Below are 27,939 nucleotides of genomic sequence, written 5' to 3'. Positions count from 1 at the left end.
GCATGTTGCTATAGTATTCTGAGTGGTTACTAGGGTGTTTTTTGGTGGTTACCAGGGAGTTGCTATGCGGCTGCTAAGAAGTTCTGAGTGTTTGCTAGAATGTTGCTTTAGTAGTCTGAGTAGTTACAAAGGTTGTAGGTGGTTGTCAAGGTGTTGCTATGTGGCAATGAGTGTTTTCTAGCATGCTGCTATATAGCTGCAAGGATACAGTAGATGCTTGCCAGGGATTTGCTATGTGGTTGCTATTTTATTCAGGGTAGTTAGTTGCTAGAATGTTGTGGGGGTTGTCAAGGCGTTGCTATGCGGCTGCTAAGAAGTTTGAGTGTTTTTTTAGCATGCTGCTATCTAGTTTCAAGGATATTGTAGTTGCTTGCCAGGGATTTGCAGTGTGGTTGCTATTGTATTAAAGGTGGTTGCTAGAATGTTGTGAGGGTTGTCAAGGCGTTGCTAAAGTGTTCTGAGTGGTTGTTAGCACAATGCTTTGGCGATATGGATGGTTGCCAAAGTGTTGCTATGTAGTTGCTGAGATGTTCTGGGTGGTTGTCAGCACATTATTATGTGGTTGCAAGGGTGTTGTAGGTTGGTTGCTAGGGTTCTGTCAGTCCAGGGTGCTCTGAGTGTCTGTAAGCATGTTGCTTTGCAGTGTTCTGGTCTAAAATTGAATCTACAAGCCACGTGATATGAGGTATAATTTAGCTGCAAAGATCTACTTGGTCTGTGGGGTTAATTCTAATCTGCCCAAATCTTCCTTAGCAAACACTACTAATGATTAGTTGTCGGCCAGAGAGCGGCAAAATCTGGTCGTTCTCCCCTTAGACTTTGTCGTCTTGCCCTTGACAAGAATATTTAGAGCCATCCTGCTCCATGAGTGCTGCCACATGGCACACCCACTCACTCTACCCCTTCTGAAGCAGGCTATTGCTGAGCCACATGTTCCGCTAGACGGCCAAGGCTCTACCATTGTACGTTAAGACTGAAGCTAATTGCTGATGGGCAAATCTGCTGCCTACAGGAGGAGATCAATGATGACTGGAGGATGTAATGACTGTTGCGCCCGACTCTGAAGGACACAGTGCGCCACCGGTGCTAAAAGAGGGCTCCGCTTTAGAGGACCTTGATTAAGGGGGATGTTTCCTTCCCCTGCTGGTGCATCTCACCTCTAAACATACACACTTTCCTCTCTCTCCAAGGCATCTGTGACAGACCTATACATCCACTAACAGGACACCTGTAGAGCGACAGATAACATGGAGGGAATCCAATAACAGTGGTGGGCCTGAGGCACACACACACACACACACACTCAGAAAACAGCATTGCAAACACACTGTTACTGTGTTGTACGAGAATAGCCATGCTGTACAAATGTGGAACAAACACAATCAACGTTTGTGCCGTCTCTCGACCGCTTCTTTATTTCTCTCTGGATTCCCCCAGTCGATGCGGTCGGTTAGGCGGATTCTATGTTTCATTTCCTGGACATTAAGGAACTTATAAATCTAACACATCTGACAGCGATTTGATTTGTATTGCTTTTTGCAGTCATAGTGTGTGGGTCCACAGGGACACATGTCCACAAGAAGAAGCTCTTACAGTAGAGAGTGCTTTTCCCAAGATACCTCTTTCTCTTTCCAATGTATTGCTAGCATTCATCATCCTGCTATCAGCCCTTCGTGTGCCATGAGGCTTATATGGAGATTACACGCACAAGAGGGGTAGCCACTTATGATGCACGACTCGTGACTTGCGTGCATTTACTCTGCATCTACAATTAGAAAATCCGTTTAGTAATTACTTCTTTTAGCGGGTCACTAATAAACACTTTCATGCCAATCTTTTCAGAGACATGCGGACATTAAAGACTGTAAAGCAAGCTAATCTAATCGCAGTACAAAAAAGAACTGTCCAATTTGCTGCCTGTTTTGCTGATACGTCTCTGATTAAATCCAATTACAGGATGTTTAGGTTTAGGCAAACAAAAGCTAGGACAATCACTCAAATCCACCCCAAACAGGATGGACGGCCTGTAGCATCTCCAAACTCCTGCGTACACCATTCGGGCCTGGCTAAAACGGTGCTGTACCATTAGTCCTTAATGAGGTCTGTTCTGGAGGGGAATTTAAAAGGCAAACACACAGATAATTGCTGCCAAGGTCGAGTGATCACAGACGGGGGAACATGCTGCCCGGGCCCTGCACTTCCATCATAAAAGTGCGGCGGTGAAATGGCCCGAGCTCTCCGCGTCTGTTGAGGGGGAGCTCCATTTACAGCCACGTTTAAAAGAGACCTGTTATCTCTTATTCTGAGAGCAGCACAGAGCTGACCGCAGGCATGCAGACTCCATTAACGTGACTCTGTGTCCGGCTGGATTAAGGCTGACCCCTGTATATCACATAGTGGGCTTCTTTAAATGGCTCTCACCAGCCGGGGGAAAAGGCTTCTATCGCTATCCCCATGACGTCCACACTCGTGATAACATTTTTGGTCAACTGCTCAAAACTGCACAATGTGACAAACATGGGTTAGTTACAAGGCTGTAACGATCACGTTGAGGGGGACATGTTGTTGTAGCTGCTTTACAAATTAAGATTTACTAGTGCAAAATGCCCGTGCAAAATCAGTTTTTGTGTGTGTTTTTAGTAATTGTTGGTTTGGTGTATTTGAGTGCTCATTGTTACAATTACACAGCAAAAGTTCTGTGACATTTTTATTTGTGCATGGTAGAAAGCACACAGTGAACTCCGAGAAAACGCTATGCTTGAGCAAACAGTTTGTGAATAGGCTACTACAAATGATGCCCGTGAAAGAGACTGTGAACGCATTGAATAGGGTATGTTTAGTTGGTGAATAGCATAGGCTACTATTACACAGTAGCGATAACGTTAAGCGCACCAGAATGAAATATAATATTCAGAAGTAAACAGCATAGCTGACTTACAGATTCAGTTAATTTCCACAAATGAATAAGCGCGTCGATTCAAGCGCGTGTGTGGTTTTAGTAATTGTTGGTTTGGTGTGTTTGAGTGCTCATTGTTACAATTACACAGCAAAAGTTTGGTGACATTTTTATTTGTGTATGGTAGAAAGCAAATACTGATACTGACATAATGACATACAATAAATGTGGAAAATTGAACTACACGATTGAGGGAGCAGGCTACACAGTGAACTCTGAGAAAACGCTACTTAAGCTCCGCTGCTTTCTTTGACCCTCTCAGTCTCTGGTCCTGGGCTGTGCTCACTCAGTGTGCAGTGTGAGAGGGGGAGTGGCCAGCGGCTAGAGCGGCAAAAGCCAGTGTGTGCTTCTTTTACCGATATATATTTAATGATATCTTTTGCATTTCTAATCCAAACAATGTCAAACTTGGCACTGCACTTACTCATGCCCGTAGCAAGACACCTGTCAAGTTTGAAATCCATCGGACTAACGGTTCAAGAGATATGCGAATAACACACACACACAGACATAAAGACGTTCCCGTAATTTATAGATAGATATAATATACAGAAGTATGAAGTATGAAGTAAGAACTAGAAGCTGACAGACAGACAGACACACGTTTCTGTAATTTATAGATAGATAATATTTACATTAAAACATAAATAAGTGTTTATATTTACATTTAAGTTTATTATGTTTATATATGCATAATTTATTGAATTACTATTATTGATTTACGTTCTAAAATAATGAATACATTTTGTAATTTTACTTTTTAGGACTGGAGAGATTTACATAATTGCAGGAAGGGGCCTTTTTACCTTGCTATTGATAAATAAATAAATAAATAAATAAATACAAACATTAATACCAAAACCCAACCCAAAACAAAACAAAAAAACAAAACCTTACAAATGGTATAGGCAGCATTTTTGGCTTCTAGAAGTTAAAGAGACTTTTCATGGGCAGATCACTTATTCTACTTCTATGGTGCAGACAGAAAGCAGCCGAAGTTTTAGGGGGCAGAGAAGTAAAGCACAGGAAAAAGTTACCCGCTAAGTCACAATTAATTTGCAGTGAGAGGGCAAGAGGATCAGAGAGCAGACACAATGCTGTGAATCTGTACAGAATCTGTGAAAATGTAGTGCACTTCTGAGAACTGTCTCCACACACAGCGCCACAAGCTGCACCAGGCCACTGCCTTTATTGTGTATGCCAGGGGCCGCCACTGCTCAAAGCAGTTGTTAAATGTTTCACAATTAATTAGTATTGAGTTTTGTTGGACGTTAAACAGAGGACACACAGGAAGGAGAGTTTAATCAAACATTTTTACCAACCTTGACCAGACTTGTGATTGGGCAAATGTGTTTAAAAAAAAAAAAAAAAAAAAAAACTGGTGGAAGTTCAATCAAAATATAGTTGTCCCTCACAATATTCAGATTAGTTATAAGCCCATGTGTTTTTTTTCATTGGATGATTTGTAGACCATTACATTTGATTCCCCTTAGTCATAGTCTTGAATGTGTGGTTACAGTCTAGTTAAGTAACATATACAATGCTTCCTTTTCCATTGAGATACATAGATAACACTATCTAATAACTAATTTCTGAGTAAAGAACTGATGGCAGATGGTTTATATTTAAAATTAAGTTTCCAAGTGTAACATCCTTGAATGAAATAAACATAATATGAGATAAATAGATATGAAAGAAATTACAATTCAGCACTTCACTTGTGCACACCGTGTTGCTTTATCTGACAAATCTCTAGGTACACTGCGCATATCAATTGTTTCCCCAGAACAACCTTGAGGGGGGCCTTATTTGTGCCGTTTCCCAAAAACACATTTCTGCTCTAGTCTGTCCCTTATGGCCCTTTTGGCTGTATAGCAATCATATAAGAGTGTATTAGTTCCATCTGTTTTCTGTCTGTAATCCTGACCGGAGTGAATCACTGCTATAATAGATAGCAAACTATCATACCTCTCTTCTGAAAGCTTTCATTCCTCAAATTCAGCCAACCCTTCAAAGTCTATTTAAGATGAAGTCCATTAAGTAAACATTTGGAGGCCACCCTCACAGACAGAGTTCTTGTGGTGTCGTACTCTAAATGTTGAAGTTTTCTAATCTTAAAAAAAATTTTTTTAAAGGCCTGTATAGCGGTGGAAAGAGGTAAACGACAGTGTGCGAATCAATGAAGTCAATGCAAAGGCAAAGAATGTACACCAAAAACAAATGAAGCATCAAAAACTACAGAAGACCTTCAAAAAAGTGTCTGAAAGAGCTCAAGACTAAATGGCATTTTGTCTTTTTATTCAATAAAATCCAAGGCCACATCAATCTGTGCACTTCTCGTGCGCAGAGCAAATGCCCAATATTCATGACAGCTCATAAACTTACACAGCTTGGTCAAGGAGGGTGCACATAAAACAGAGTTACAGCATTAAAGGGATAGTTCATCCAAAAATGAAAATTCATTATTCATCTCATGCCGTTTCAAACTTAAACGGCTTTATTTTTATTTTTTTAACGACAAAAGTTACGTTTTAGCTACTCAAATTACAAACTGTGCTGTGGAAAAGATTATCACTGAATAAATATTTATATTTCAATTAGTTTCTCACACAAAGCTTCATGTGGCATCAAAATATTTGGAATATTACAAAGTTTGTTGACAATACTTATAAGTCGCTTTTCGGTTTTTTTTTTTTTGTAGCTTAACAGAAGATGTGACTATGAACTGTTGTTGTATGAGCTGCATTACACATACTTTGTGTTCTACAGAAAAAAACTAAACACTAAATATGGGTTTGGAATGAAATGAAAGGGAGTAAATCTCATGAAACAGAAAGATTTGCCCACCATCATCCTTGGTCCTCTCCAGGACTGCGGGGCTGCTGAGTTGCCCATCTCCGATTCGAGTAAAAGCCAAAACTTGGATTTCGTACTGGACGTATTTACGCAGGTTCCTCAGCAAGACAGACTGTGTCAGATTCCCTTTAACCACGTTCACCTGTGCCTCCAAATCCGAGTCTTTCTCTTTGTACAGAACCTAGAAGAATAATTATATTAAGCATGATCAAGGCTCACACCACTGTTGTGTGATTTTGTGATTGTGACTGACTTTAATTTAAGATCACATTAAATGGAAACACACAGGGATAGCTGTTAGTAAGGCAGAATGGTGTGAAGTTGGTTCCTCTTGGTCTTCTGTTCAGCAGGCTTCTTTTGTTTTCTTTTTTCCCCATAAAGCTTAATTACTGTTGACTTTAAACCAGAGAAGCTTCTCTGAACATATGGGTACACATTAACTCATCTAACTGAAAATATTTATCTTTCTGCAAGGGTCAGACTTTCCATGAATGCATGAATGATCCAGTTGATTACTTAAAATGAAATGAAAATGCTACTGGAACATGCTTTATAGGGCTTAAAAGAGAAACACATTTAATGATTATATGACATACAAGGCATATAAAGTTAAAAGGGTTATATCAAACATATATATCTACATATATATATATTTATTTATTTGTACATTTTCTTTAGTATTTTTTGTCTTGTTTTCTTAAATAGATTTACTTTTACTTATTTTCATATATATATATACACATTTCGAGGGGTTAATTTTAAGATTAAGTAGTAGAGCTGCAATGAGCAGTTATTATAAGAAATGCTGGCTTTCAATGACGAATAAAAACAATGCATCCTCTTCTCAAGAACCAAAACATCAAATCTTGCATGTCATTTCATCATATAGAACATGGTTTAAGGGGTCAATCATACATAAGAAAAACAACAACATTTATTCACTTCTGAGACGCTATAATTATACTGAGCCAAGGGCTCTTTCAGCAGACATTGTTTCAGAGTACCTCAGAGCACTACTTGACATCAGTCGGAGGTCATTTTTATTTGTGTGAAATCACAAAGAATGTAAAAACAAAAAGAAAACATCAACAGAGAGCTTTTCTCACAAGTAACCACCTTGTATCCGAGGATGTTGCCGTTCTGCTCGTGCTCAGGAACAGGGCCCCAGGTTACCAGGATGCGACTGGAGCTCATGGCCTCCGCCGTCACATTTTCCGGAGCCCCAGATGGCACTGCACAAACAGACAAAGACAAATCACACTCCCTTATCGCACAGTGCCTTAACACACGGCCCACGAGTACTGAGTAAACTCACGTGGATTAGTCACCTGTCCAATGTCATGGGAAGAATGGAAAGAAAGCAAACAACATTAACATGTGAGCAGCAAGCAAGAGTGTGAGCGTAAACAGACCACTAAAAGACTGACAAACCTTTAGCACCAGGCCTTATATCAGGCAGCCCGGTCAGCCCGGAACGTCCCTACATGTAGCCACACAACTACATAATGACTCCCTCTACACACAAACTTAATTTCTGCATACGGTCATCCAAATGTTGAAGTGTGCAATTTCTGAACCACTAGTGGCACCAAACTGAATTGCAATATGTTTGAGTGGCCCAACTAGGTTGGGCATAACAGTACCGACACAGAGTGCGTTTACATGCACGTTCTTATCCTGATAATGTTTAATAAGCCGACAACGTGTGTGGCCAAGAAACGCGTTAACTTTTTCCTTTATCACCGTGAGGTCATAAACGGCACCGATCGACAAAACTAGATTTTTGCCCATTTCCCTGATATCGCCCTTAACCTGCGTTCTGTCATCTTATTGAAGTGTGCATGTGTGATATGTGACAGGAAAGCGTCCTTATACTGCAGATTTAAGCGCATCCAGCCACAGCGAGTGTTTCTTGGTAGGGGAGGAGAAATGTATCGCAAACTCCGACTTTCTCATAGTCTTCATAAAATATAAACATATTTGCAATTGAGTTTGATATCACCAATGACACAGAAATGACACACTTCACCTTTAAATATCAGATTTTAGGAGTTTCCGCAGCAGCCATTTGGGGCCATAAATCTCCCTTGCGTGCATCTTGCAGAAAGCAACAGAGAAGATAATAGCGACACCAGGCAGCCAATCACCTTGCTTCTTATCTGCTGTGTAGGCATGCATTCAGAGCAACTCTCGAGCCAGACAGATTGAGAGTGTTGTGAGGGGCTGTTATGTGATCACATAAAGGAAATAAAATTCAATTTGCCAACCACCTGTTTACATTTGAGAATATGATTGTCCTGAGAATAATGGAAATTTCAAGATGCTCTCTGCATCACATTGGCAAATACGTCTCTGTATCCCATGGGTATCAGTCACATCATGTCCTCACCTGACTCCCGCGTACGACCCTTCACGGTCTCACTCCAGGGTCCGGAGCCTATGGAATTAAAGGCCTGGATCTGCAGCTGATACTCGGTCCACTCCTCCAGGCCCTCCAGGGTGATCTCCCTCTCCAGCCTGTCGTTCACCAATCGTGTGCTGGCCTCACCCCGCAGGTCCGCTCGCAACACTCTGACCCTGTAGCCCACGCTCTCCGGGTTTCCGTTGTACTCGGTCTCTGGCAGTGGCTGCCGGGGAAACATCAGACTCTCAGAATCAGTCAACAGAATTACTGACGGGGATGTTCCTTGACAAAGGGTGTTTTGATTTCACGATCAGTAATGAAGATGAGAAAAAAGATGCATCATGATTTTAATGAATACATACAGCAGACAATAAATGACGAACACGGTCAGATATTAATAATGAACTAACTATGTCTTTTACAGAAGAAAAAACTAGAATGAATTTATTTAAATTAGGACTGAACCGTCGTATATAAGATTAAATAATAACATTTGACACTCACTGAGGCAAATGCACAGTTTTCACATTATATAGTTTGGTTATGGCAACAAATATTTTATATATTCACGTATATTTTAATGAATAAATGTTTATGTTGTTATGTTAATGGTATTTTCCACTACAATTCCAAAGTTTGGGGTCAGTAAGATTTTTTTTATTACATTTTATTATTTTATTTTATATTGAAATGAATACATTTATTCAGCAAGGGTCCATGAAATTAATTAAAGGTAACAGTAAAGACATTTATAATTACATTTATATTTTAAATAAATTCTGTTCTTTTGAACTTTCTATTCATCAAATAATCCTGAAACAAAACATATCACGGTTTACGAAAAAATTAAGCAGTACAACAGTTTTCAACAATATAAAATAAGATAATAAGAAATGCTTCTTGAGCAGCGAATCGTCATATTAGAATGATTTCTGAAGGATCATGTGACACTGAAGACAAGAGTAATGATGCTGAAAATTTTGCTTTGCATCGCAGGAATAAATTACATTTTAAACTGTTTTAATAGAAACCTGTTTTTTTATTGTAATACTTCACAATTATACTGTTTTACTGTATTTTTGATCAAATAAATGCAGCCCTGTTGAGCATAAGAGAAAAAATTAAATACAAATCCTACACACCCTAAATTATTTTTCATTTGGAGCAATATCTTCAGTTAAAATATTATATTCCTTGACTAAAATTATGTGCCTTTTCAGTCAGGGTAAAATGGGCTAAAAATAAAGAATATGATGAAATATAGACTCAATTAAAAAAAAAATTCCAACCAAAATGACACTGTGTAAAAATAAACAGTGTGGCCTCTATAACTCGCAGTCTCAGTCCTGAACATTGCTAATGCAAGCACACTGAGCTCAGCCTAACCCAATTAAATATACATGCTCCTATAAATCTCATATTTATATTTAATACGCATATTTAATAATGCTTCATCATTTACGTGTCCCAAAAAATCAACTGAACGATTTTGAGTGGGTGCCAAAAGGTAAGTGAGATGTCACAAACTGGCAAAACATCAGCTCTCATGTGCTTTTAATTTGACAGGTAAAGAGCTTCAATTTTAGAAACTCAATTTAGCCACTAGCTCTCACATGTCAGCAGTCTTTATATCAGGTGAAAATCGATAGATGTCTAAAAACACCCTGCTTTCAACATCCTAGCCTGAATTCATGTGTGGTCCAAGATAATGACAGCCTGTCAGAACTCTAGGACTGAAAGTTACAATGTAATAGCTTCCTTGAACCTGTTTTCTTAAGGCCCTGAATTATTGAATGAAGCCAACTGAATATAATGCACATGGCTTGCTTTATATTTCTCAGTGCAGATATGAACTGCTGAGTTATACGTATTAGGGTACGTTGACATGAAAACTTTCATTTTCAAAAACTTTCACTTTTAAACCTACAATCTTTTAGTTACAGGCCCAGATCTTCAACCACAATGCCACTTACCACCCAGCGTAGCCACAAGCTGGTCTCACTGGCCGTGCGTACAGTCACGCTGCTGGGCGCCATGTCTGGAGGAGCCTGCAGGGTTTGAATTACACGGGACGGCACGCTCACCGGACTCTGGCCCACGATATTCACCTGCTGCATTCGGAACCTGTAACCATCAAGTTAATCAGTCACATTGTTCAAACTTAACTCAACACTGGTAAGACTTCCCAGTGGGAAAATAGATGGCAAAGAACCCTGTGCTCGCTCCAATTCACTTTATAATTGCACCAATTACCATGAAATCAAAGTTTATCAGCAAGCAGAACAAATGGAGAGGCTGCGGCAACATCCATAAGATCTGACATAAATTGCGGGGTAGAGAAAAACACTGAGGCAAGCAGTTCATCATGAAGCTCAGAGATGATTCAAGCTGTCTGAAACAAATGGTTGAAGTCAGATATTAAACCTGTTTAGATAACAGCAGTAGCTTTATATTATTGGAATGAAATAATCATACCACACAAAGACTGAATAGCTCTTATTTTTCTTTTTACATAGTTGGTCTAAGTTTTTAACACCATAAGTGCTGTGACTTTTTAATGTTTCTTTAAGAATTAATTGTAATTTATGTGTTAAGGTAACAGGAAACCTTTTTTATTTACATTTTTTATAACAAGAATATTTTTACACTACTATGAATGGCTGGATTGAAAACTCACGTCTGATTGGCTAAAGAGAATGTCCGTTCTCAAGATTGGCCCACACAAATCCATAACGATTCTCACACGCACGACCATTTGCAAATGCAGAATCAACAATCAGTTTGTACATTGCAAACATACTTGTATATTTAGGATTTGTGCTTTGCATTTGTGAATCTTTTTTTAATGAATTTTGCATATCATATTTTGTAAATGTGAATTAGGATAATGTAACATCCTGTTTTCAAATATTTAAACTTGTTTTGTGAATGTGAAAAGAGACTATTTTAGCTCTACAGTTTACTAAGAACAGTTGATAAATATTAAGTCATTGGTTGCTATTACTTCTTTCAGCAACAACAACACAAAACAGGTTAAACAGTTGGCCAGCATGTTTGTTAAATCCACAAGATGCAATATTGTAGATATGGTCACTATGTCAACCATTGCAAGGTTTGGAGTGATTTTTCGCTGTGATATATTCTGTACACTCACAGAATGATCATTCAAATGCGACCGTCACTCACAGAACTTGCGGTGTATAGTGAATTCTGAAGTCCATGCATAAAATAACTGGTTTCTGTGTGTAAATAGATTTCATGCACATACTATGTCTCAGCAATTCTGTAGCAAATCTCAGTTCAATTCTCTTTTTTCAGCATAAGACAAATATTACAAAGATGTCAAGATCAGAAAGAACAGGAAAGAAGAAAGGAATGAATTAACTGCATCCTCAGGGAAAGAAGCAGAAAACAACAAGATCACAGGCATAAATACAGAACGGAAAACATTGCCATAGTGCGCTGACTTGAACTGCGTACCATTCGATTTATTCATGCAGGCAAAGAATAATCATAGTATGATTACGGTGTATACTTGTCTTCAGTAATTCAACTGTAATTGGAGTAATCTAGATGTCTTTATTTAATAAGCTCACTTAAAATGTGTATTAATTCAGGTTAAAGCAAATGAAAATGCTGTTTTCATGGCAATTGCTGTCTGTCTTAATGTATCTAATGTGTGTTTGTACAGAAACAACACTGACCTGTAGTGTGTGAACGGTGTGAGATTGGGCACCTCCAGCAACTGAGCTTCAGGGTCGTTCTCTTTCTCGTACAACACCTTCCACTCTTCCTCATCACCGACACTGCCCACCTGAATACAGAGAGCACTGCTGTAACGGTCTGTGGCAACAACACCAATTACCCCTAAATATGATGACCTCCTTTTTTAAATTATAATTTAAAAATAGATTAATCCTTATTAAAGGTACAAAGTTATTCAGTCAAGAGAAGTGAGTGATTTTCTCTTTGTCTTTTGTTCTTTGATTAACATTAATTACAGACATCACAGCAGCAGGTTTATTAGGCTGCTGTCACTTTTAGATCTGAAGCACATGACGCAGATCTGACACATATGTCCTTGCAACTCTTTATGGTCATTTAAGATTTTATCTAACTCATTTAAGACTGTGTGTACGAGGACACTCGACAAAGCAAGCATTTTGACATATTGTAACGACTGAGACAAATCAAACACAAGTATTTGTTATAGTTTAACAAATAATATTTAAGCGCTGTACATGCTAAGAAATAATTATTTTTCGGGGGCCATGAAAGATACGCTTTTCTTAGAATAAATGAATAATCAAAACTGATTAATTGATTGTAATATTAATTTAGCTACATCAAGTTAATCCAATTAACTGACCCAAATATTAATAATTAATCATAACAAGTTATGAGTTATTATTAATATTTCCCCTTTGAGCTAACTCGTTACATATTTTTGTGTTTTTGTCCATTCAAGTGCGAAAGAGAAGTCAATGCCACCGAGTTATTAATCACATGTGTTAACGCGTTAATTTTGACAGCCCTATTTATTAAATTTTTTTGTTTGCAAAATGAAATAATTGGGTTTATATTGTCATTGTACTAAACTCAAAGTAAATTATTAAATGTATTTTTTTTCCTACTCACTAACAGAGCAATGAAAGAGGAGTAAGATTTTCAAGATTTTCTTTTCCACAATAAATATCATCAGAGAAGTGTTTTCCAAAATTACTGCAATAAACATATTCAATTAATATTAATAAAAGTTAGTACATTAACTTTGACAGCCCTATACATTTTTTTTTTTTTTATCCTATGTGCATTCAGATGAATATTTTGCAAATATAAATGGCAAGAGTTTTCTCAAAACTGAAAGCTCCAATCAAATGAGCATTCACTCATTTATCACCAGGACACAAAGTCATGTTTACAATTTACAGGGCTGCTACAAAAAGTACTACAAAATCTATCAAATATTTTAAAGACTTAAATGGATGGTAATGGGATTTTCCTCCTAAATAAAACTGTTAGCTATTTTATGTATCAGTCAGATGGGTAGGTCTTGTCCAGAATAAAAAGTGGACTAGCCTTTATGGCAATAGTCTGGTTATATGAGACTACCTGGACATTAATCTGCCAGTGGCATTTGAAACATCTAAATAGAGCCATTTTTCAAGCCCTTTTGAGAACCAAGTAGTGAAGTTAATGAAAGAAGGAGGAGAAAATTCCACACACTGCACTTCATTATACCCGGTGCATCACAGGCCAAAGGCTCATAGACTGTTTTGTGGGGAACGGGCCTTCAGCAGGAATGCAGAGCGGAGCAGGTTAAAGCTTTTTCAATTGAGTCCAGAACAGTGCCAGCCACTGCCCCATTTCAAACACATTGTGCAAGCCAAGTCTAAACCAATCAAAGCTCACAGCACTCAAGAAGATTTACTATGACCAGTGGAGTGTACTGTATGCGGTAAGCATTTATGCCAACGTGATAGATGTTAGACGCGTGGCACCTTATGCTGGAGACCGCTGTTGTATTTCATAGCTGGTGCGTATGCTGCGGCTCTCTCTCGCTCGGTGACAGATTTCTGCAGCGGCAGATAGCCCGGCCTCAATCAACTCTGGAATTCAAGTGCCACCACATGAAAAGCCGAGGCTTCCTTTTGCAAGCTCCGGCCCGGCGCCGTCAAGTTTAGAGAGTGGACGTCGATTACAAATTAGGAGTCAGTCATGTGATTCAATCTGTCATCACTTTTGCTAAAGTCGCAGGCGATGTGGAAAGGGCGAGGATGCGCTCTCAATACATCTCTGAGCCATAGAGGGCAATCACAACTGGAACTTGCTGTTATTCAGGTTGAAATGGAAGTGCTGAGTGGAAGTGAATCGAGTATGTGTGATAAGTGCATACGGGCTGTTTTTAAAACCCTGTGATGACAGCTGGATGCCGGTTTGAACCCTTAAACTCAACTGAATGTGCACGGCGTAACCTTATGCATACAAAACAATGAGCTTTAATTTTTTCTATATCTTCTTAAAAAACATTTTTTTCATTTTATTTTTCATTTTACATTTTTAAATTAATTTGATAAAAAAAAATTGTTAGACAAGATACTTTTTTTTTGCTCCACTGTCTCACCTTAAATCCTCAAGAACTTGCTGATTAATTGATTGATTGATTAATTGATTGATTCCTTTTCATTTTTGAGAGAAACGATACAACAGCAAAAAATATTTTTGGGTGTACACTGTCCGACAAATTAAAAACAGCACAGAATTTTTTTGCATCACTGTCCCACCTTGAATCCTGAACTTTATCTTTTATCTATTTTTTGTGAGAATTGATACATAATGTTGTTCAGTGTATACTGACTGACAAATAAAAATAGCACAGATATTTTTGCTCCACTATTCCACATTGAATCCTCAAGAACTTGGCTAATCGATCGATTGATTGATTGATTCCTTATCATTTTTGTGAGAAATGATACAACAGCCAAAAATGTTATTCGGTGTACACTGACCGACAAATAAAAATATTGCAGATATTTTTTACTTCGTTGTCCCACCTTGACACCTTGAATCCAGCTGATTAATCCATCAAGCTATCAAAATAACTGAAATGTACATTGCTAAGGCTAGGAGACGAAGCCTACACAAATCATCATAAGTGCTCAACTCAACACTGCAGGGATGTTTCATTATCATGTAAAATGTTTTTCTTTGCTGGTGAAGACTCATCAGGGAGCACTGTGAGGATGTACAGCTTCAGGCCAGCGTGATGGTAGGCGGATAATGATCAGATAAAGAAGAACTGAAATATTACTCACCTGCCCCTCAACAATCCACTTGGAGATGGTCGTCTTCCCGTCGTCCCCTGCGCGGAACTTCAGCGTAGCAGATCGTGAACTGATCTTGGAAATAACCAGATTTGATGGAGGCCCGGGAAGTTCTGCGTTAAAGGCAAAAAAAATAAAAATAAATAAATAAAGACAAAATATAGACAAATAAATAAAGTTAAAAGTCACTTCTAAACAACATCCGCACATCACAACAATCAATAAACACAAAACATCCACAAGCCTGCCTTCTAAAGTCAATAACACCAAACATTTCTAAATCATGACCAGAATATTTTTAATAAGACTGTGTAGACAAGGGACTGAGTCAAAAAAGAGATTTGCGATTCTTTTGAAGTGCAGAGATAAAAAGTCTCATTTGGGTCGAGAAACCTTTGATGAAATTACACTGGAATTAAATCAAATAACAGACGATAGTCTCGCATCTGCCCGAAATCCCCACTGTGATGTGTAGACGTCTGTTTCCCTAATGTCTCACAATATGCAATTTATCAGCAGGCATTATGGTTTTGGCTTGGCGTTCAGCCAGTTCAGCATTTGCCTTCTTTCAGTGAGCGAGAGAAAGTCTGCCTTAAAGCTGGTACAAATGAATATTTCTCCTTCAGTGCCACATTTGATTAATGGCAGTGCACGGGCAACAACTTCGCAGTTTCTGAGCAGAAAAGGCTAACTCAAAAGATCATCATTCATTCTTATAGTGCTTGTGTACAATGTGCATCCAAGTAAGGAACAGTAGCTCCTTTAATACAGGTTATTTTTAATTGTCTATGTTAAAGTGCTACGAAAGACCTGGTGGCACTCCCGAAGATATGGTGGAGGAAGTTACAGTTCCAACTCCCGCCTCCGTCATAGCTGCCACTTCCAGAGTGTACGTGGTGAGGGATGTCAGGCCCGTGACCTTGTAGTCCAGCGTGGTATTGGCCAAGGTGCGCGCCACCCGTGATTGGTTCTTCCCCTGCACCTCCCAGGACACCAGGTAACCTGCAAAACACCATCAAATTCATTGAAACTCAAGAAGTTTATTTGAGTTTTAAACACTTTACGGCTCAAAACCTGTGGGGAACGGGTCAATGTGGGGCGCCTCGCCCAAGTCCAATCTGGGATGACAACTCACAAGAGCAGGAGGAATGTATCTGAGGTCTTGAACTTGAAATAAACAATCTCTCTTTAACAAATAAGGTGGGTGAATTGGGGAACTGCTGTAGTGAGTTGTCTAGACCCTGGGCCCTGCCCCCTAACCTGCATCTAACTGAGACTAATAGCCAGCAGAGATCCTATGTAATTTGCTGTTTATTGGGAGTATTTTCTCCCAGAGTCAGCACTGTTTCCAATCGCTGAATGTCCTTTTTCATTGAGGTGCTCATAAATCAAGCTTTGCGCTGGGAGAGACCACTGGTGAACAGGCACAGGCAACATTCAAAGAGCAACAATGCTGTGTATATTGATATAGACAGGAGCTATTTAGTCTAATGTATGTCTGATCTCATTCGTCTCCATTCTTTCAATCAACATTCAGAGCCGTTCTGCAACTCAATCGGCTTAATCTATGTCCAGTGTCAATCTACCGCTGTCTAATTAGTCCAGATCTAATTCTTTCTCTGCATTATTGAAACTTCTCCAGTGACTCTCAGAAAATGTGTTGTCCTGGTCAAAAAAGAAAAATGATTGAAAAAAATTATTAGTAACACAATAACAACAATAATAGAACTAGAACTTGTAAACTACTCTGTAAAATACAAATAAACATATTATACAAAAAGACAATATATATTTACACAATAAAAAAGAAAGATTTTTTTTTTTAAAAGAAAGAAAAAATACTAATTATAATTAAATGATTAATAATAATAATAGAGGAAGCAGCATTAATGTTCACATTGTTGATTACGAAGAAGCCATATCTTAAAATTATGCTTAAATGAGTTAAACGATGAGCATTCTCTAATTGAGTGTGTTACAGAATTCCACTGACAGCATACGAAGATGTTCAACTAATAAAGATCTTCATCGCTGGCAAACAATATGATTTTTGTCAAAAAGCCTCCTTTTTGACAAAAAGAGTTGTTGACATCTATTGCAGGCGCCCTCTTATACGTGCAGGCGCTCTGGTAGTGACATCATGGACTGTCAGCCAATGAAATTGTCGTGTGTATAGACGTGCTTCAGACAAATGGGTAGGGGTTGGGTTAGGTTAGGTGCTCAAAAATGTCTAAATAGTGTAACGTAAAGAAAATTATTGTGACTGTTTAAATTATACACCAATATATCCAAAATTATACCCCACAAATATATTTCATGACGATAAAATTCCCATGTCCTAGTTTGTCAATGTAGCTAAGCCTTAGAGGTACCTTTAGCGTCTTAATAGTGACACTAAAGGCGCTTGACCATGCTTCAGTTTTCGATGCCTTGGGAGTGAAAATGCGTTTTTCTAATTATTCTCAGTGGTCAATTTTAATTACATTCTCTCTTTTTTACAGTTTTATAGTAAAAAATATTTGTATACATTTTGTGAAAATATTACAGTTACTTACACGTGTAATTTATTCCTGTGATGTCAAAACTGAATTTTCAGCACCATTACTCCAGTCTTCAGTGTCACGTGATCATTCAGAAATCATTGTAATTTGATGATTTGCTGAAACATTTCTTATTACTGTCAGTGTTAAAATTAGTAACAAAATCAAAGAAAACCACAAACTTTTCAATGGTAGTGTATAAAAAAATATATTTAAAATGACATTTTGCATTACTTTCATTCGATTTTTTTGCATTACTGTAATGATATCTGTATGTAAATGTGCTTAGTTCCCTTTAAAATGCAAAAAATATTGAAAAACTTTTTTTAAAGCAAAATCTAATTTCTTATTTCTTTCTTGATTTTGCGTTAAAATATGCCCTACAATCGTTCTGAACATGTTTTGTGAGATTCACGCTCATGTTCTTGTCAAATGCTTGAAGGTCAACTCATGCTTACAGGTCTTTTAATCACAGTTAAAAACATTTTTTTCATTTGATCTGTTTGTGCTTTACGTTCCCGGTGGTAATGACTAAAGCACAATATGGATAAATAGCACTCGTGGAATGCTAAAACACATGCATCAGCGCCCACACACAGAGAGTCATGCAGAGACAAACACACACACACACACACACACACACACACACACACACACACACACACACACACACACAATCACAAAAGCATCCTTTACAGCTGTGCAACAGGGAGCGAAAATTGTTTCTGCCAACTGAACGCAAAGAACAATGCCATAATTGCTTTTGTGCAAAAACTCAATGAAGTGTTAAATAGAAGTGTATCCATTAATAAAGCTATACGAACATCGAAGAGTTGCCAAATGAAAATTGAGCTCCTTTACGGGCTCACCTGCTCTATCTAATGCAACGTTCAGCTACATTTAAACAGAGGGGGGCAGATTAGATTTCATTTAACAGGAAAGACAAATCTAATGAACAACTCATCATTCCCCAAAACTGTGTTTTGCTGATGCCGGGGCAAGCAAATTCATTAAGATTTATTGCTGCAAAATGTAAGTGTTTTCCTTGATTGTCTTTCTTTTGTGTATTTTTTTTATCATATCAATAAAAGCAATGGAAAGGTCTATAACACTCACCGGTAATGATGCCGTTCTTATTCACAGGTTCCTCCCAGCTCACTCTCAGAGACATATCCAATATCTCTGTAAAGCTCAAGCGACCGACAGGGCCTGGAACTAAACACAAAGACATTTCCCGGTTGTAGACCTCCTTTTGTTTCTAAACAAGCTCTTTCTATTGTAGGCTAATTGAGCTGATCATAGATTAATCCACACGCGAATTGTGAAAAAATAAACAAATAAGGTATTATTTAGTCCCTTTATAATGAACCACAACAAAGATTCCGATGATATCAAAACCTGACATGCACACAATTTTTTTTTCTTTTTCCTTGTTCATTCTTTTGATATTCTTCTTATTCTTCTTTTCATATTCTTCCGTTATAAACAAACTGTTGCTTTATTTACCTTAAACAAACCTGAAAATCATTATCAAGACCTTTGTCTCAAAATATAGATCTATGACATTTTATGAATGTTTCTTTCAGTGCATTTTGTGTCAAACAGCACAGAAAATGTCTTATTTTATGTGAATCCAATCAATTCGTTTCTGAGCACCAATTTATGAAGTAATATGATTCAGTGAGAGACAGAAACACAACCTTATGACCTGGAGAATGGACTGACAAAGAAACAGACTATTACTTACTGTCCTCATGAGTTTGCACCAGTTTGGGGACACTGCGCGGTCCGTTCCCTGGTGTGGTGAAGCACAGCACTGACGTCAGGTACCAGGTGAACTTTTTTAGACCGCTGATGAAACCGAGGTGACGTGTCCCGTGATAATCAGGGGTGATGGTTACGACGATAACATCCACTGGAGACCGTTCGGGCCATGCCATCAGCTGAGGGACAGACACCAATGTCATTTAAATAGAACACAGTGTGTGTCACTCATGGAGATGGACAAAACATATATTTTCTATATTTCAGTGGGACCAGTACAGGAGAAATGAGTGTACCTTGTAGCCTTGATTAATGCCATTGATGAACTGCTGAGGTGGTGGATTCCAAGTAAATTGAATGGTGGTTGAGTTCACCGCTTTGGCCTCCACACCCTGAGGGGGCGCTGTGGGGACTACAGGCAAGAACATACTGCATGTTAGACTCTTTTTTACAGTCTATGGTTAGACCCTTTTTTAGTTTATTTTATTTTAACTATTCGTCAGGAAATGAAAGAGAAGGTGGAGGGTTTCTGAAGCACGCTGCACTGCTAAAGCAAATGCTAACCAAGTATTTGAAGGTTGAGCACCGAGCTCACTGGATACTGATACGGCAGGAACCAATCAGCTGCACCATCTAGAGTTTCATGCCAGAACTTTAAAAGTGCTATTTTCCAAGCTTGGCTGACCTTTTAGATTCCCAAGTAATTTAATTTTATTACTTGTGTCCTCTTACATCTATAATGGAAGATCCGGTGAAGTACCTCACTGAGAAGGCATTTGCAGCGAAAGGTTTCAATAAGCTTTAAAGGAGACCTATTGTGCAAAATCTACATTTTCCTGGTGTTTGAGCATAAATGTGTTGGCAGTGTGTGTACACAACCACTTTATAATGGTAAAAATCCACCCACTTCTTTATTATATTCCCCATAAATCATAAACAGTGTCTCAAAATGAGTCGTTCGTGTTTTTTTTATACATTGTGACGTCACAATGTGACAGGCCTCGCCCACGACTGGTGACTGAATCTGCTCTGCTAACTTAGCTCTAACTTCCCGTGAGTGAGCTGTACACTAGAGCAGCTAGTGGAAACACAATAATGTCTCAGCCACATGATAAAGAATCTAAATGATGTGTTGTTGGCTGTATCTATGAATACGGAATGTGTTTTTCCATGTAAACACGCTAAACAGACGTGTTTGACTGCTGTGCTCGCGTCTCACATCTTAACAGTCTCGTGAAGGAAACGGCGTTCTAAAAACGCAGAGCTCAAGTTAAAAGAAGTTGAACTTTTAAAAAACGTGTCTCCTTGCGTTTTCCACTGCCCGTGTCTTTGCATCTAAAAACTGCGTTGCATGTGAATGGTGCAAGGTCCGTCTAGAGCATGTTTACATCGAAAATCATGTAAAAGCAGCACAGTGAAATGCAAAAACGCGTTCTGTAGTCATATTGCCATACTGTTTCTCCTGTTTTATTGTTGGCGGAATATCTGAAGCTGGAGATGTAAAGGCACAGCCCTCTTCTGGAAAGGGGGGCAGGAGCAGCAGCTCATTTGCATTTAAAGATACACACATGAAAACTGAATAAATGATCTGTGGGGTATTTTGAGGTGAAACTTCACAGACACATTCTTGGGAAACCTAAGGCTTATTTTACATCTTGTAAAAAGGGGAATAATAGGTCCACTTTAAAGGTGACAGGTTGTGGGACACAGTTATTTACCACAATGTTGGCCTGAATGTACTGTACGTGGTGTCCACCTACATACTGATCGATCATCTCAGAGTCAAATAGCACTCAAACAAAGTTTGCCCTGCTGAATACGCAAGACTGACAGCCGCGGACACCACCTAAACACGTCTGACAAGCCTTGTTCACACTGCATTTGAATGCACCCAAATCTGATTTTCCCTCCAAATGTGATACATGCACATTTATTTCTGAATGACAGTGTGAATTGAAGTGTCAGTTCCAATAGGGGAAACTTTTTATATATGCCTTATTAAATGCAGAAAACATAATGCATATTGTGCATTGGTTATTTGCACATCAAATATGCACTGATGTACATTAGGGGCCCTATTTTAACGATCTGAAACGCAAGTGTCAAAGCCCAAAGCGCAAGTAACTTTGTGGGCGGGTCTCGGCGCTGTTGCTATTTTCCCGGCGGGATAAATGACTCTTGCGCCGGGCGCAAATCTAAAAGGGGTTGGTCTGAAGTAGCTTCATTATTCATAGGTGTGGTTTGGGCGTAACGTGAAATAAACCAATCAGAGCATCATCTCACATTCCCTTTAAGAGCAGACGCACTTTTTCCTTGGCGGATTGCTATTATAACGGCGGATTTGCCAGGCGCACGCCAAGAGCGGTTCACAGCCGAGGAGACCAACGCTCTCGTCACGGCCGTAAAAGAGAGAGAAGTGACATTGGGGATGTGAGAAACACACCCAAATTAGCTTCGGTTAAACAGGCATATAATAATGTGGGTAAATGTGTAAGCTAGATGTATGCTTTTATAATAAATTATTATATTTATAATAAATTGTCTATCTATCTATCTATCTATCTATCTATCTATCTATCTATCTATCTATCTATCTATCTATCTATCTATCTATCTATCTATCTATCTATCGTTTGTAATAATATGATTTGCAAAAATGAAAACTGCTGCTTCTGTGTAGATTAGAGAATCACAGTGTATGAGCGTTGTGCACTCTATACATTATGGTCAAGCATGCGCCCTTAAAATAGCATAATGAACAACGCGCAACGCGCCACTGACTTTAGACTAGGTTTTTTCTGGCCAGTGGCGCAATTGTTTTATGGAACAGTAAAATAGCACCAGGGAACGTTTGCGCCGGAACACGCCTCCTTTTTTGCGCTGAACCGCCCAGGGAGCGCAAGTTCATTCCCTAGTTTAGCGACGTGCTTCTGTGGAGGGAAAAGCGCGCTTTGCGCGGGTGCAAAATAGGAATGAAACATGCGTCGGTGTACAAAGTCAATTGCGCTGGGTGCAAGATAGGGCCCGTGGTCTCAAATGACACTTGCTTTGAACAGAAACAATAGTGAGAGTGACAACTAGGGCTGTAATCAACCAAAGAAAATCTTGGTCGACTGAAGTCCTGAAATTTTCGACTAAAAAACTACAAAAAATTACGTTAGGAAAAAAAACTTTAAATTAAATTAGCTGCGCACTGTGCGCAGTACTTGGTAGCCTTGTTGTCCGCCTAAATGAATTATAAATAAACATAAAAAACTTGTAGGCTATTTGCAGTATATTAAATATATTAAATCGTTTTTGACCTAATTATTTTGCACTGAAATGAGTCTGACACACGAGTCTGTCGGCTCTGACAGCGTTGCATCACGTGCACCTGCGCAATATCATAGCCTATGGTTTCTGAAAATAGTACTATGTTGTCAACTAGTGATATCATCACAATAACTTTTGAGGAATATGCAACATCATTTAGACAATTGTTTTTGTCATATGTATTATAATAACTGACAGACACTATCATTTCAGCCGCTCTGTGCAGCCGCTCTGTGGAGCTCAGCTTCAGAAACAAAACTGAGACACGAATAGACTATTAACTTTAAAAAAAAATGCTGCCACACTGCCGATGTCTTTGTTGACATGGTAGAAGAGGACTGACTGACTATGAATTGAACGCTCTCACAATTAAATAAATAATATTCAGCAAACCTTCTAGTAGCCTACTTTCTTCAATCTGTCTCTCTTCTCCAGTGGGTTGGGCTAATCCAAAAGAAGTGAAAACAAGGGGGGTGTTCTGAAGACAGACTGTTACCTGTGAAACAGGGGTGCTCTGAAAACACCCCCATTAGCAATCAGTGCTTTCCACCTGATGAAATGAACGCGGCAAAACTGATGAAAAGAATGCGGCAAAAAATCGACCAATCAGAATTTTGGTCGAGCCAGAACGTATCGACCAAATAATCGACTAATCGACTGGGAGATTACAGCCCTAGTGACAACAGATGTTAAAATGTTAAGGCTAATGCATAAATGTAAGACTGAAGTCCAACGAAATCTGTTTATGTAATGATTTAATCAGAAAACTGGAAATGTCTTGTGACAATAACAAAACTTGTCCGAGCCGAGGTTATGCAGTTTGCTCTTATTTTTATTATGCAAAACGCAGCAACAACATCTGAGCATCAACTGACAAAGTGGCCATTAAATGACTCATGTTAGAATCACAACATTATTAAAATTCCTCAGTAAAATTAAGTGGCTCAGATTACAATCTTCATGGTGCACCTGAGATGTGCCTGAGACATTTCTGACCTTTAATGAAGGACGACGCTGTAACATGAACACAATACATGAAAGAAAAAATACATTCACATTCTATTATACATCCAGTATCCTTCTAAAAGGCTGAATCGAGAGAGCCGGCAGACAAGGTCTTATATAAGACAAAACACAACAAAACAATATCACAGCAGAGTCCAGATTCATGATTGTTTGCCATTCTTTTTTGTTTTTGTTTTGCTGTACGCACACCTTTGTTGGTGCATATAAAACAACTGAAAAGCATGTACTTGTACAACACACATGAAACAGAATTTTAGACTTTAAAATGTTTTTTTGTGGAATTGGATGTGTACATTCATAAAACCTCTGGGACAAAAATTCATACAAAAAGCATATTCATGAATGTCTGGTGAGAGACATCTGTTTTTTTTTCTTCTGCGGCTGATCTTTTCAGGTTGCCTGTCAAGCTTTGACTTATTTTGAATCAAAAGACTATCCTTCAAAAGCCTGCCAATTATAGTCCTCTCTTAAAGCAGCGTAAACATATTCATTATGCAGCGGCATCTCTGCTCTTGAGAGGCACTTTTCCCCACCTCAAATTCCTCAGTGGGTAAAAAGCACATACACTGTAGGCCTAGTGTTGTTTATAAAGCTGTCAATCGATTTGAATAATTATATAAGTTAATTATTCAAGTTTATATACCAATATTTCCCACGAAAAAGACCCAAATGAAGGCAATTTAATAATAAAAAACCTTTTTTGTTGCAGACAAATCAATTATTTATACACTACTATTCAAAAGTTAAGGGGTCAGAAAGATTTTCTAAAAAAAAAAAGTGTCTTATGGTCATCAAGACTGCTTTTGTTTGATCAAGAATACATGTATGTTATGAAATATTATTACAATTTTAAATAACAATTTTCTATTGATATATTTTTTTTAATGTCATTTATTCCTGTGATGTCAAAGCTGAATTTTTAGCATCATTACACCAGTCTTCAGTGTCACATGATCCTTCAGATATCATTCTAATATGATGATTTGCTGCTCAAGAAAGATTTCTTATTATTATCAATGTTAAACAGTTGCGCAGCTTCATATTTTGTGCAAATAGCAATTGCAAATTTTTGATGAATAGATAGTTGAAAAGAACAGAATTTATTTGATTGAAATCTTTTGTAACAATATAAATGTCTTTACGGTCTCTTTCGGTCAATTTAACAGTGTTCTTGCTTAATAAAAGTATTAATTTAAAAAAAAATCTTATCATCCACAAACTTAAGCAGTAATGTCCATTATAAAAAGTGGTTTTAGAAGTCTTATTTTCTTTTCTTTATTTCCACTTCATTAAAGGTACACTATGTTATTTTTGGCACTATTGGTTAATACACAAAACTGCATGCATCTTACATTGTACATTGCAGCAGGAGCTACATCTCTCCCTTTATGTATATAAATGTATGAGTCATGCAGGTAATGGACTGTGGTTGGGTGAAAAAATGGTTTGTAAAATGGATTCATGATGTACTCATTATTTCAATTTTGTATATAAAAAAAAAAAAAAAAAGTGTACGACTGGAGAAACTGGAAGAACTGGAAGAGAGGGCTACTCTCTGAGAAAACAAAGGAAATTAACATTTGAACTCTCTTGCTATATTACCATCCCCATTCGAGACACGATCACACTTGAGTTGATCACCTCCCAATTTGCATATCATTCCCTTCACCCATCTCTACCTGAATTCACCCCAAAATCTATATGGTTTAATATGAACAATTATCATACAGTATTATACATGTTTGGTATCATTTGAAATGTCTCTGTGCGACTGGTACAAATGTCTCACTATCTTCCAGGCAAATGGCATCCTGCCCAAAAGGTGTAAACTCTGAATGCAAATCTTTTCTCTTTATTCCAGAGTATTTGATGTTATGTATTTATTATCTTTGAACTGATTATGTAATTGACATGATACATTTACCTGACATAATAAAATTGTAAACATTTGATTTTATTCTGACTTACTCTGAAATTGTTTTCTCAAGTAGATTAAACGGATTCATATGTTATCGCAAAATCTGCGTCAGAATAGTGACAACTAATTTTTGCCACTAATTCAAGTGTACTTAGTTTTGTAAAGACAAGAAGTGAATTTCCGTTTAGAACAGCAAAAATGCTGCTTGACCAATCTAAATTTGGGTGTGTCTTACCTCTGTTTTAATTTAATGTTACTTTAGATAAGTGTACGTGGGAAACCACGGCATGGCCAATCCAAAGCTATTATAAAGTAATGTTGGTTGACTTATATCTGTAGTAGTGGCCATACCTCTACTGAAGTAAACGTTACTTTAAATTCAAGTCTATACAAACCACGGGGGCTATAACAAAGTATCTTTGTGTAAGCGTGAATGCGACCATCTCAGATATATAGCCAATTACCTCTGTTTAATGACCAAAAACTGACGAGTTTGTGATTGTGAGACCCGCGTTAATCAGTGTGAGGACCTCAGAGCAACATAGCTTCCTAATATGAACAGGTAAAATATAAGTAAAGTTGAAAAGAATAATCAAACATTTGCTCACATTTAATGATATCATTAAAACTTTTTTTTTTTTTTCATTTATGGAGTCAGATGAAATAACGAGGTAATACATACGAGAACATTTATTTTATTTAATCTTGTTGTGTTGAGCGAAAGGAAAGACAGTAACACGCAGTAACCTTCACCCGCTCATCGGAAACCACCATTGGACCTTTAGACGGGCTTACAAAAGTAACAGTGTACCTTTAAATATAAGCCTATTACTGGCCTACAGCAATGCATTTTATAGTCGAGTTAATCTAAGGTAGATTTAGAGGGCGTTCATACACATCTGTGATATCTTGTTAATGTCATGCGTTACCTGTAGTAGCGCACAGGATAGGAGGCATGATCAAATGAGATCCACTTATGCTAATAATGAACTGTCCAAAATGACCATGTTTAAATTGACAGCCTTATTTTAGTATTCATCCAAACAACTGCAGAAAGTTTGCACAGTCTCTTACTTAGGATCAGTGATGTCGTCAAGGTTGCTAATTGTGAGTGGTTTCAGCGGAGCTGCGTCAATACCATTCAACTGCTTGACAGACTCTGTTTATAAAACATCTATTTAAAATAATTAGACGGATGAAGCTTCTCAAAGCAGAGTCTATACATTTGCCGCTCCTCGGATAATCATCCAAATGTCCAAATAAAAACAGAATTTCCTGAGATGGATTCTTCTCATCTGAAGAGAAAAGCACCCTCGTAGATAATTGACATAATTGTTTTGAAGAGGATTCGCATGGAAGTTAGCTGTCTGAGAAGAGGGCTCTAAAATAAATGTGGCGTCTACGTGGAGGCTAAGATGACCTCAGCGTGGCATGTAAACAAATATCGCATCAACCGGTTCAAACCAGTATGCTTCCTGCCTCCGCTGATGAAAAGGAATAGATGAAAACATGGAGGCTGATAGAAGCAGCAACTGTTAGGCAATGAAAAAAACAGAGTGTGAGAGAGGAACAAGGTCTCACCTCCCTGCAGCGTGTACTCAGTGACAGGCTGACTGAAGACGCCCAGGCCTGCCCCAGTGTACGCGGCCACCTGAATCTCATACTGGGTCCAGATGATGAGCTCTGTGATCAGGCAGTAGTTGATCTCAGGGCTGGTGATGTTCTTCAGCTGGTACTCTCCAGGGAGCCCCGCGAGCCGGTACCTGCATCAGGGCAATCGATGGCCAAACAGTGAGCAACAATGATTTTCTTCCAGGTCACTGCTCTGTTAGAAGTCCTCCCACAGGCTGTATAATTATTAGGCACACACTACTGTAGCTCTCTTCCAAGGAAGAAGTTGTGTTAAATACACCAGCGGTGGGGGAATGCTATTAAAACAGCATAGATATTCACAACACATCCGTTGAGGAGGATAATATTGGTCAAACACTGCTAATGAAATGCATCCAAGTTCTTGGTACATAAGAGAAATTAGTGTCTTTCTTTTGTGTCTTTGCATGCTAAACACAAATGAAACCAATGTAGTCTGACTCACAGTCTAATATGAGTCAACTTTTATTAATTTGTTCGAAAACAATTTCCGTAAATGACGGGGAAAGTGTTAAGGCCTAGACACACCAAACTAGCAGCGACGAATGCTGACTATGGTGTCGCCTCATGCAGCCTTTGTCTGGGACAAAAAGTTGCTGCGCTTGAACACACTGCAAAGACTACAGTCAACGACCAACTAACACATACGTTCTGCACCTGTGTGAGAGCAAATAACTCTCCATACCAGC

The 27,939-nt window shown here is 38.3% G+C and overlaps 1 protein-coding gene across 6 annotated transcripts in view; it reads right to left on the bottom strand.

The window, feature by feature from the left end:
- The window catches only part of sdk1a (sidekick cell adhesion molecule 1a), a 344,319-nt gene that overhangs the window by 39,986 nt on the left and 276,394 nt on the right, over window positions 1–27,939 (bottom strand). For all 6 annotated transcript variants that reach the window (XM_084434485.1, XM_084434486.1, XM_084434487.1 and 3 more), the window contains 11 exons: window positions 27,182–27,363; window positions 19,641–19,756; window positions 19,328–19,523; window positions 18,697–18,795; window positions 15,851–16,042; window positions 15,032–15,153; window positions 11,921–12,030; window positions 10,190–10,340; window positions 8,202–8,439; window positions 6,929–7,044; window positions 5,804–5,993 (listed from right to left, as the gene is read on the bottom strand). In XM_084434485.1, the coding sequence (XP_084290611.1) occupies window positions 5,804–5,993; window positions 6,929–7,044; window positions 8,202–8,439; window positions 10,190–10,340; window positions 11,921–12,030; window positions 15,032–15,153; window positions 15,851–16,042; window positions 18,697–18,795; window positions 19,328–19,523; window positions 19,641–19,756; window positions 27,182–27,363 (1,712 nt within the window). The remainder of the gene's footprint in view (window positions 1–5,803; window positions 5,994–6,928; window positions 7,045–8,201; window positions 8,440–10,189; window positions 10,341–11,920; window positions 12,031–15,031; window positions 15,154–15,850; window positions 16,043–18,696; window positions 18,796–19,327; window positions 19,524–19,640; window positions 19,757–27,181; window positions 27,364–27,939) is intronic.

Source organism: Rutilus rutilus (assembly GCF_951802725.1).
Source record: "Rutilus rutilus genome assembly, chromosome: 1".
Classification (NCBI taxonomy): domain Eukaryota; kingdom Metazoa; phylum Chordata; class Actinopteri; order Cypriniformes; family Leuciscidae; genus Rutilus; species Rutilus rutilus.
The sequence above is the reverse complement of the archived record's forward strand: the minus strand, read 5'-3'. Positions and strand labels throughout refer to the sequence as shown.